The 12,341-nt window shown below is 33.8% G+C and overlaps 1 protein-coding gene across 1 annotated transcript in view; it reads right to left on the bottom strand.

Annotated features, from left to right (window-relative positions):
- Positions 1–5,632: 5,632 nt before the first annotated feature.
- The window catches only part of LOC122026699 (L-arabinokinase-like), a 37,018-nt gene continuing 30,309 nt past the window's right edge, over positions 5,633–12,341 (bottom strand). Inside the window, exons 18-19 of the mRNA XM_042585426.1 lie at positions 12,006–12,209; positions 5,633–6,009 (exon numbers count right to left, since the gene is read on the bottom strand). Coding sequence (XP_042441360.1) covers positions 5,875–6,009; positions 12,006–12,209 — 339 coding nt within the window. The 3' untranslated portion in view covers positions 5,633–5,874. The remainder of the gene's footprint in view (positions 6,010–12,005; positions 12,210–12,341) is intronic.

Raw genomic sequence — 12,341 nt, 5'->3', positions numbered from 1 at the left:
TGCCATCTCCCTAGTCTTCAGACAGGATCAGACAGGGACTGGGTCGGTGTTCTTTTCTCTTAGCTAATTAAGCTTTCTCAACTTGAATATACTTAAGTGCACAAACTTGTAACCCTTAAAAGTTGGCTGGAGGATTTTTTTACTAAGAATCTGAAAAAATATCCATCAACTAAATCTTGAGAGAAAGTACTAACATGCACCTTTGGGGTAACCGAGGGAGAATCCATGACTACTCGATTAAACCATTGCAAGTATTCTTCTAGGGGTTCTTTGAATTTCTACCTGAGAGCAAACAAATTATGTGGTATTTTCTAATATCTTTGCCTAGTTACAAAGTATTGCATAAAGACGGCCTTAAATTCTTCAAAGATCCGAATTGAAGAAGTAGAGAATAGACTAAACCATCTCTGAGCTGAACCCGAGAGCATGGTTAAGAAAACTAGACACTTAACACCATTTGTCTACTGGTGTAATAAAAAAATATTCTCAAACTTGTAAATGTGATCTTTTGGATCTGTAGTACCATTATATTTCTCAATCTGCAATACCCAAAAATGTTTTGGCAATTCATCCTAGAGGATGTCTTTTTAGAATGGAGGACCTTGAGGGGCCTTAAATCCACTGAATTTAGGGTTATTCCCCTTAAAAAATATTAATGAGGTGGTTTCGCCAAAAGATTCTATAGAAGACTCTCTAGCAACGGATTGATCAATTGGTATGGGAGAAGCAGTTTGTAGTGTTCATGTATGCCAAGGTACCTTCTGATGTGTTAATGTCGCTTTGACCAATTGGGCTACAATTCAGCTGAAGGATTGATTGTCGAAGGATGCGAGTGTTTCCCCTTTAATACCGCTTGCATCATTGCTACTACCAATTTGTCAAAATTTTCTGTTGCCATGGCAATGACATTAGATTTTCTAGAATCATCCATCTTCATATTCTGATTCAGGTCTTAACTCAATATTCCCATATACGGGGCTAATTTGAAGCTACTCGTGAACGTTGACATGTGATTCACCAGTGAGTTGGTTATGTTGCCGACTTAATTTCCAATCATCGAGTAACAATAAGAATGATAATGTGATTGGGATCCTTAACGGAGATAAACAAGAAAAAGAGAGTTAGAATGATGACCAGAATGTTTCCCAGTGCAAGTACTCTGACGCTCAAGTTAGAGGATAAAGAATATGAGTTTTAGGATTTTGATATACGTAAGTGTTCGTATGTACCAAGACACTAGAAAAGTTTACCTTTTTTAAGGAGATCAGAGACTTTTTCCTTCCCTATTTCCATGTTGTCATTATTTAATTTCTTAAATAATACAAGACTTATTCACACAATTTCTTTTTCTTAAAATAATTTGATATTTACGTAATGATTATCCTTTTCCTGAAATAATCTGAGATTCGCACAATGATTTATTATTTTCCTTAAATGGTCCTGCATCCTGTGTCGCTAAGAGGCATGAAAGTCAAAGTGGCAGTGACTAAAGAGTTGAGAGCTGAGAGGCTAAAGAGCCGGGAGGCTAAGTGTTGGGATGTATACTAAAAGCCTAGCTTTTTGTATGAACATAAGAATCACATTGGTCAAATGTCTGCATTTATGTTAAATATAGTTATCCATTTAATTTATATTGTAGATAACATGGTGTTTGGTGCCACACAGAAGATCATGTTATCAGTTCCTTATAAATTATAAATAGTAGCTCATAACCAAAATAGAATGGGACAAACCATTGGAGTGGTTGTAGTGTAATTTGGTATTAGTTTATCTTGACTATAAAATTACACTAGTACACTATGTGTGTATTGAGCAGGACCATTTGAAGTCGTTTCTTTTTATACTGACTACATAAAAGAACAAAACCTCTGTTATTATGGATGTGCGTACCCTTAATCCTGATATAATAACAAGCACATATACTTAGTATGTATTTCTTTAATTTATCAATAGGTGAGATTTAGTTTGTTAAATCAATATGTTCGATAAGTTGGGAAATAATATTATTTATATGGTGTGTTGTTGATTATAAAAGGAAACTGTGTCCTAGTAAATCTAGGTTGATGATGTCCCCTTCAGGAGCTCATAAGGATTGTCATGTAAACTCTGCAGGTGGACTTAGTCCGGCATGACAATAAAGTTGAGTGGTACTATTCTTGGAGCTAGATATTAATTAAGTGAGTTGTCAGTAACTCATTTAATTAATGGACATTCGATATCTTAAACACAGGGAGATTAATGCACTCATAATAAGAAGGAGCCCATAATGTAATTTGGGATTGGTGCGGTAGTTCAATAATAACTCTTTAGTGGTATGAGTTATTATTGATGAACTTGAGTTGGGTGTTCGGGGCGAAAATAGGAAGCTCAAGCTCATCGGGAGACCAAAATCAATTTCTCCTCTCGGTCCCTGTTGTAGCCTCTATAAAGCCTTGTATCCACAAAGTCCACTTTTTACCCAAGTAATGGGTCGAACGCATCCTTGCTTGGAGCAAGGGGGGTCGGCCAAGCATTATTTGGAGCCCAAGAGGTGCCCGGCTCCAAGTACATCTTGGTGTCCAAGATGTGGCCGGCCACATAAGTTAAAAGGAAGTTTTAATTTTTGTTTAAAACTTTCCTTTTTAGCGACCACATGAAGAATAAAAGGAGTTTTTAATTTTGTGTTAAAAATTTCCTTTTATAGTCATCTTCATGGTTTTAAAAGAGAGTTTTAAATTTTTAAAATCTTTCCTTTTATAGCTATCTACAAAGGATTAAAGAGAGATTTTAATTTTGTTAAAATCTTTCCTTATTTGTAGTTATCTAAAAGAGATATTTTAATTTTTGATAAAACTTTCCTTTTTTGTAACCATGATTTAAAAAGAGAAGTTTTAATTAATCTTTCCTTTTTTTGTAGTTGTCTACATGTTTTAAAAGAGATAGATTAATTTTAAAACTTTCCTTTTGTTGCCATGTACAATAGGAAATTTAAAAGAGAGAGATTTTAATTATTGATAAAATTTTCTTTTTTAAAGGAGGCCACAAATAAGGAAGTTTTAATTATGTTTAAAACTTTCCTTTTTTGTCATGACCAAGGATTATAAAAGAGAGGGAGAGGGTGCCTCATGAGGACACAACTTAAGCCTTGCCTCCTCTTCTATTTTCCTTGTGGCCGAAACTCTCTCTTGGTCGGCTCCTCTTCTTTTCCTTGGTGGCAGGCCCTTGCTTCTCTTCTTTCTCTTTGTTTTCTTTCTCTCAAGGCCGGCGGCACATCAAAGAAGTTCCATCTCCTTGGTGGTCGGCTACTTGGAGGAGAAGAAGAAGAGAAGGTAGTTTCCTATTTTAGCATCCCTTGATGGCTCGAGAGTCTTGGAGGAAAAGAAGTGGTTCGGGTGGAGTTATCTTGGTAGATCATCGCCCACACGACGTCCAAGAGGAGGAGAGGAATACAACAGAAGATCAATAGGTCATTAGCTACAAAGAAAGGTATAACTAATTAATAGTTTCCGCTTCAAATTAATTAGTTAGTTTTCTTTACATGGATTCTGAAACACCAACACAAGATGCTAGCAATTTTATGTTTCGATTTCGTACTATCAATTTTGTATTTCGATTTTGCATTTCGATCTTGTGTTTCTATTGTGGTCTCTGTAGTTAAACCTAGGGTTACTGTAAGAAGTTAAATATCCAATTTCTTTGAAGGCTTTGTCTAGGAAGTGGTGGATGATCCCATAACCAAGAAGGCCTAGTGTCTCGCCATGTTTAATCTGGAAGTCAATCTTTGAAATAGATATTTAATCAACTTCTGTAATGTGGTTTAATTTAGGAAGATTACATCGATTAAACTTGGAGTAAAAAATGTTAAGTATCGTTTCCAATCCAAGTTTAACTTCTGAAGAGCAACTTGGATTAATAATGTTAAGCATCGTTTGCAATGCAAGTTTAACTTCAGTAGAACACATGGGTAGCTAGGTTAAGTTATGTACTTGTACAAATTTTTGTACAGGGAAAACAGAACGATATTCCAAATAGCAACCAACACTAAAGAGTCGGGAGGCTCGAGAGACTAAGGAGCCAAGAGACTCGAGAGTCGAGAGACCAAGGAGCCGGGAGACCGTGTAGCCCGAGAGTTGGGGCCCGAAACTTGTTCCAACAATATAGATTTTTTTTCAAGATCCCATAAATTATGAATAATAAAAAATAGATTCAAAAATTTTAAATTTAATGAATTTTATATTTTAAATTCGTTCGACATTTTTTTAATTAATTTTCAAGGTTACTATTTGTGTAACCTCAATAAGTTACACTCAGGAATTTTATCTAATATACCTAAAATTTATTTATTATATTTTAACCTGCTCTCTTGTAAAAACTAAACTTAGTTACACAAAAATAACTCAATTTACATTCAGTTTATAATACACTGGTACTCTTATATGAACAAAACAAAAAGTCAAGGAAACACAATACAATGCATCTTGTTAATGGCTGTGGCTGCTGCTGCTTGTTAATGTGGTATGACTTGGAGAAGGCCAACATCACTGGGGGAGAGGCTTGGCTGCTGCTTCTTGTTAATGTGGGATGACTCAGAGAAGATCAACATCACTGGGGGAAGCAGACAGGCTTAGTTAGACACAGTTTGTGATTGGATGTATAGATCACATTGATAGCAGACATTAACTTTGCCTGGCAAATGCACAGGGAAAGGTGGTTAGTGGGCAAGTGAATCATGATGGATGGATGGATGGATTGATGGCAATGTCTATCCAAAATGAGTCTCAGGGACAATCTATTCCTCCTTTTGATAGCCTTTCACTGGATTAGGATCCACAAAAGCAAATAAGATATGCCACTGCAATGGTATGTGGGGTGCCCTTTAATCTCAAATGGCCCACGGGACTTGATGACAGATTCGATCAGAAAAGTCAAGAAATATAATGAAAGCTATTGAATTGCTTATTCTATGACTGCTAGTACTCTTGCGATCAATTGTGTCATTATGGCTGTGGTTCAATTCAAACCTGTTATTGTAACTTTGGGTTGCTGGTAATTGAGAGAATCCTGGGAGCTACCCAGATTTGACACCAATATGAGATGTGCACTTTAGCACCACAGCCCTTCAGTGCATGAATTGGTTGTAGTGCCACCATGAATTGGTTGTAGTGAATCAATTCTGGTGGGTCGATGTAATTGTAGTGGTCCATTTCATATTCAATTCCGGTGACATGACAACATTTTGAGATAGATGAGACTTTTTTTATATAATTCATATATCTAGTTCTTTAAACCGATTAATCTTGACTAGCCTGAGCCCATAAAAATTTTTCGCCGACCAGTAGAGATCAGACTTTTCAATACAATGTTGTGGTACAGAAAACTTTCCATGTAGGGCTAGTCCATTTCATATTCAGTTCCTGTGACATGACAACATTTTGAGTGAGATTAAATCTTTCAATACAATGCTGTGCGGAGGAAACTTGCCACGTAGGAAAGAAATGTGATGAATGTTCGATATCATTTGGCAGAGGAAGAACATTGCTTGAAGCAATTTTGGCCTTTTTTTTTTCTTTGTTCCAACTATTAGATGATCTAATGTTATTATTTTTGTCAAGTTGACCCTGTATTTGTCTGGAACCTATTACATCAAAATAGGTTGACATGAATCAAGGAAGCAACATTTATTTGAGATGGAGCTAAACAATAGTAATTGAGTAGCAACTGTAAATACAAACTCAAAGATTTTCAAAGATCGTCACACTTATCCAACATAAATTTTTACAAGGGCAATGATTTCAATTGTGATGGCGGTCAGCGAGTTTCATATATAATTGTTTGTGCTACTCTAGGGACCAAATTATTAACTGAGCTAATATTTCAATTGCAAGTATGTGTGACTTAGTTCCTTGGAGAGGCGTCTGGTAAGGATTGCCGCATGCGTATTCTTAGATAACCAAATTTTCCAGCACCCGGTGATGAGCCTTCAAAAACGTAGGGCAAGTAGCCAGTTGCAGATTTATACCTTTGCTGAATCTGAAATTATCAAACATCTTTAATCAGTTACCAAGAATTGCAGCAATTGGCATCCAAGAGGATGAAGAGGATAAACGCAATAATAAACAATCCATAACACGATAGAAAAGAGATGGAAGATTGACATCAAATGATATTGTTAAAGATTGCAAAGTAGAAAAGATAAATATTTCAATGTAGCAGTGGGATGATATTGGAGCCCATGAAATTTAAGTTCATGTACATGATAGTTATTTGCCCAGAACTTGTGTTGTACCAAACAGGTATGTCCTAATCTTCCACTTCATCATCATGGGCTCGAGATGCTTAATCCTATGCCAATGGAACTTCATTTATTAAGCCTTATAGATCCCCTAATGAACCTTCCCTCACCATCATTATTGTCCTCAAACAAACCATTTCCCAACTATTTGACATCAAATACATAATTCTTAGTACTCCATTGAACTCTATGATTATATCAATGGCGACAACCTAGTCTTGAAACAAATAATAATTAGAAAATTTCTAAAATCTTCCAGTTGGCTTAAAGCTATCATCTAGACTTGGGATCTACATTAGTATATCATGGATAAACTACAATTTTTCTCATACAACAACCAAACCTTTAAATGAAGTTATATAGATTTTCCTATGTCATTGGAATCGATCCCCTACTATATCATCATTTATACTTAAATGAATTTTATCATGTTTTATCGATGCTAAGTCTTTTTATCTCCCTTTTTCTCAATTAATGTGCATATTTTTCATGATCTCAACTCGCCTAACTAGGATATTTATTGGTACCTAAATACATGCTCATACATCTTTAAATGCATCTCTTAAACTTTTCCCTAAAAATATACGCAATCTCATCTTGTCTCCCTAATATTCTCATTTTTTATTCTATTCATCCTTATATGTCCACACATCCACTTTAATATCTTTATATATGTGACTTTTATCTTTCGCTCATGTGATCAATTCATAGCTTAGCATTCAGCTCTATATAATATTACACATCTAACTGTCGTTCTATAAGACTTCTTTTTAAATTTTCGAGGTACCGTACAATCACAAAGAATACCTAACGCCCTCCTCCATTTTAATCGTCATACTTGTATCCAATATAAAAAATATCCATCAACTCCTCCATTCTTTTGCAAAAATAAACCTAGATACTTAAAGCTCTTAGTTACAAGTAACTCGTCGTCACCTATTTTAACAATTACATTGTTACATCCACTATTACTAAATTTAAATTTCATATATTTTGTCTTTAATCTATAAAATCTAAAACCTTTTACTTCAAGTGAATTCTATTAAAATTTGAGCATAACATTTACTCCTACGCATGTCTCATCAATCAAAATAATGTCGTCTACAAACAATATGCATTTGGTAATACAACTTAGATATATTAGTGAGTTCATCCATAACTAATGTAAAAATATTAAATTTACAATTGATCCTTGATATAACCCAATCTTTATAGGAAACACTTTGATTAACAATTACATTGTTGCATCCACTACTACTAAATTTAAATTTCATATATTTTGTTTGTACTTTATTAAACCTAAAACCTTTTTCTTCAAGTGAATTCTATCAAGATTCGAGCTTAACATTTACACCTACACGTCTCATCAACCAAAATAATATCGTCTGCAAACAACATGCATTTGGTAACACAACCTGGATATATCTAGTGAATTCATCCATGACTAATGTAAAAAGATTAGATTTAGAATTGATCCTTGATATAACCTTATTTTTATAGGAAACACTTTAATTAATTCGCCTAAAGTTTCATCCATGTCCAATGAGTTCACTCTTGTCATTAAATTCTCATGCATATCCTTAGTTATTTCAATATATACTATACTAACATCTTTATTTTCTATAATTCTCTACATAATTTTCCTCGAGACTTTGGCATAAGTTTTTTTGAGGATAGTGAATACCATGTGCTAGTCTTGGTTCTTTTCTCGATATTTTTCAATCAGTTGTCTTAGATGTAAAGTCTTTCATCATCAACCTTTCATCTAAGTTGATTTTAAATCACCTTAGTTCCTTAATCATTTTTGTACTACTCTTTATCAAAGTTTCATGGTATGGCTTATTAACTTAATACTCCTTTAATTCATAGATTATACATCTCCTATAATCTCCTTTGTTTTTATATAAAGACTAAAATACTTATCCTCCATTCGTAAGACATTTTTTTCATTTTCAATATTAGGTAAATAACTTTGTAAGTTATTCAATACCTTACTTTCCTAGGTATTTATATACCTCTATCATCCAGTCCAACCACTTTTTCATTTTTCATCTCATTTAACACCTATTAGTTTTGAAATTTGAATTCTCCCATAAAAATTTAAATAATATATTTATCTAACCTACTTAAATTTCCTAAGGTAAGTTAGTTACTTAGATCTTTATTAAAAGGTTTATAAAAAATAGCTCTTCCATTGTTCTTTTATTTCTTTATCCTTCACTAATACCTTATTTGATTCATTTTTAATGCATTTTATTTGAGTAAGATCCCTTTTTTTTAGGGGGGAGGTAAGTATATATATAGCTATCAAACTAACATACAATCAGATATACAATCAATGAAGATCGACAAACTGCTAGACATGCGTCTGTAGTTTGTGGAACATCCTATCAATATTAGGCATATCATTCTCAAAACAACATATATTGTGACATTCCCACAAAAAATAAATCATGCTTGAAACCACCAAATACCGCGTCTTCATAATGCGTTGGTTGCCTCGCATCAACCTTCCAATCGTTTGTACCTCATATCGAATGTTAAGTCATCTTCTCACCTTGTTCCATAAAGCTTGGGTAACGGAGCACTCAAAGAAAATGTGTGCATTCTATTCATCCACCTGTCGGCATAAAGCACAGTTCTTGTAAGACTCGTATGCAAATTTGTCTGTTGTCCATAGCTTCCCATGAGCAAGTATCCAAATAAAAAAAAGGATGTTTGGGCAGTATTCTGGTTTCCAAATCACTAATGCCCAAGTTACCACAGGTCGCTTTGGCCAAAAGAACTCATATGCATTGGTTGTCTTATTGTTCTCCACAACAAACCATTCTAGTAGCTTCCTTGTCCGTTCAGCCCCTAAACCAACTGATCTTGAATGTCAACAAGTCTCTTAGCCAAGGGGATCTTATTTAGATAAGATCTCTTACTTTCTCTCATTTTAGTTATTCTATAGATGTCTCATTCCTTTTCTTTCATATCAAGCTATCAATACAAGAGTTCGAAAGCTTCATTTTGGTTCCGCTCATTGCTTTATTGTTTTTTTTCCATTGCATACTTTTTAAAATTTTCTTCAATTTTATAAGTGTACAGTAAGTTATAAACATTTTTTTCCACCAAGATTTTATATTTGGTTGTGACCACCCTCTTGACTCACCGAGTAAGCTCTTAGCTACCGTTTTCAACTTTAATGTCATCTTATCCCATGGCATCTTCAAGTCGCTATGTATTTCTCCTAATACTGATGCTCCTACCTCTCTTTAAAGATGTTTTGTTTTCCATCCTTTAACTTCCACCATTTAATCATAGGAATTATCCATGTTTTTCTTCTACCAATATTATGCCCGAGATGTGTATCTAACACCACTAACCTATATTAGATAGTTAAATTTTCCCTAAAGATGATTTTGCAAACCTTATAAATTTTTCTATCCCTCTCCCTAACAAAAAAAATAATTTGTGACTTATTGTTCTCACCTTTTAATGTAATTAAGTGTTTTTCTCCTTTCTTGAAAAATGTATTAGATATTATAAATTTATATACTATCAGGAGCCTTGGCACAACGGTAAAGTTGCTGCTTTGTGGCCAAAAAGTTACGGATTCAAATCTTGAAAACAAACTCTTGCAAAAAGCAGGGTAAGACTGCGTACAATGGATCCTTCCCTGGGACCCCGCATGGCGGGAGCTTCGTGCACCGAGCTGCCCTTTATACTATCAGGAAATCTAATCAGCGATTGAAATGTCATTCTGTGTCGGGCAACACAGAGGGGAGGATTTTTACCGTTCCGCTAGGATGTGAAACCGGCACTGTACGCAGAGCCATTTCGAGCCCATCATCGCATCACACGCGTGCGTCTCGAGCAGCACATGAGTCAGGATGCGTTGCCGGACACTTCTGGCAACGCTGGAAGCATCGTCGGATGCTTTTGGCGATGCCGGAAGCATCGTGGGACCCTTCTGGCACCACCGGAAGCGTCATCGGACGCTTCTAATGCCGCCAGATGCCTGCAGCACTACCAAACGCCTCATCCATTGAGGCGTCACCAAACTTACTGTTCAAAATTAATATTACGATTTAAATAATTCAAATAATTCTCACTTAAGTGTGATATTTTGAAGAGGCTTTCATAAACCCTAATTAAATTATCTTCATAAAATATATTTAAATTTTTTTTAAAAAAATATTAATTGATATTCTGAATTGTTTTTACTGTTTTAAATTTTATTTAAAATTTCTAAAAAAATTAAAAAATTGAAATAAATCAAATTTATATTTTGATTTTTTTATTGTCTTAATGTTTAATTGATATTCAAATATTGATTTACTATTTTAAATATATATTATTTAAATTAATAATTAATTAAATGAATAAATAGTTAATTTATATAATTATTATATATAAAATAACATCTTTGTATTAATTTATATAATTATGATTATTTAATCTGAGTATTGGAGAACCATAGAGTTGACCTAAGCAAAATGTTAGAAGAACCAATGCTTCCATTTGTTTACGTCACTTCTTTTAGTATTAATAAGGTAACATATTAAGATGTATCAATTTTAATTTGAGTTATGTTAGATCAATTTTCTTTAAAGAAAACTTTATTTAATTATTTTTTTAACAATATTAAGTTGCTCAATAATGGAGAACTTATATAAAATCAATATACAACTTATTTTTAAATTATACACAATAAACATATTTATCTAATAATTACTATATATAAATAAAAAAATACTGAAACTGTATCGCACGGCACGATACGATACCGAAATCAAATTGTTCTGGTCTAAGACCGAAACCTCGGCACATGTCGAGATTTTAAACCTTGAATCTAATATAACATTTCCTTCTATATTGGTCCAAAATCATAGCTTTCATACACTCTATCATATTCCTCATCTTACTCTACATGCCCATTAAAATTTCCTATTAAATCACCTCAATTGTCGGAAGTTTTTGTACTACCTCATTTAGGTAACTATCTTTTCTCATATTTAATCTTAATCTGGTTTACAATAATGGATAATAGCATTGATTCCATAAAAGTTATTGAAAAACATATCAAGTATCAATGAAGCAGAAGGTTCATTTTCCCAAAAAGGGAAATGGCAATTCAGAGGGGTGTGCATCTAATATGGTGAGTCTTAGAAAGAAGCTAGAGCAGTTCAGCTGGCAATAAGATCCTTTGGCTCTTTGACTCTATTTACTTCAAACCTATGTTTGACTGACACTTTAGTACCAGAACTCTGCATAGAAACTGGATATCTCTATCGAGCACGTGTAAATATTTTTGGAAACAACCATCTCTAGACACTTATATATAAACCCATATAAGACACACCCAAATTAGATTTTTGTATTTTCACATATCACAGTAATCGACCGATTCAAAAAAACAAGAAGTAAATTTTATATTCAGAAATTTTATTTTTAAAATAATTGCAATTTAGCAAAAGCAGTTGTTGTACACTTATCAAAAAGCAGTAAGGAAGCTTATGGCAATGAAACCAAATCATATAGAAGGTCCTTGGCATTCTGATGAAGAATCTGATTCATGAGTTTATTCATCCACAAAGGGATATAAGCTGTATGTATGGTTAGGCAATGGTTACTCAAGGTTCTATGCAAATTCCATCTCTTGGTCTTTGGCTAATCTCCTCCATAAAGAAGTATGTACTATCAACTTTCCAGTAAAATTAAATATGCTTAAAGCCCAATCAATTTTTACCTTCTGAATTTCTTCAGTACTTTGAATGCAATTTCTTCCAATAACACAAACTGAGCCACCAGAGCCTCCCCCAGTGATTTTTGCACCAAATAAACTTGCACTTCCATCTTGATAGGATTTAGAGTGCTGCATTTCTTGCACAAGGTTTACAAGCCTATCCGTTCCATCTGAGCCAAGCCCGCACTCATTGTAGCTGTAATGACACTATCACAAGAAAAAGTATAAATGCATAAAATTATTTGACATACATATTTATTTGAATCATACACTACAACATTATTGTTTAAACAGGATCTATACTTAAATTATTTAAAGAAAAAATAAAATGGCAACTGA

This window comes from Zingiber officinale, chromosome 10A (assembly GCF_018446385.1).
Source record: "Zingiber officinale cultivar Zhangliang chromosome 10A, Zo_v1.1, whole genome shotgun sequence".
Classification (NCBI taxonomy): Eukaryota; Viridiplantae; Streptophyta; class Magnoliopsida; order Zingiberales; family Zingiberaceae; genus Zingiber; species Zingiber officinale.
Note: the sequence above shows the minus strand (reverse complement) of the source record. Positions and strands in the feature narration are given on the sequence as shown.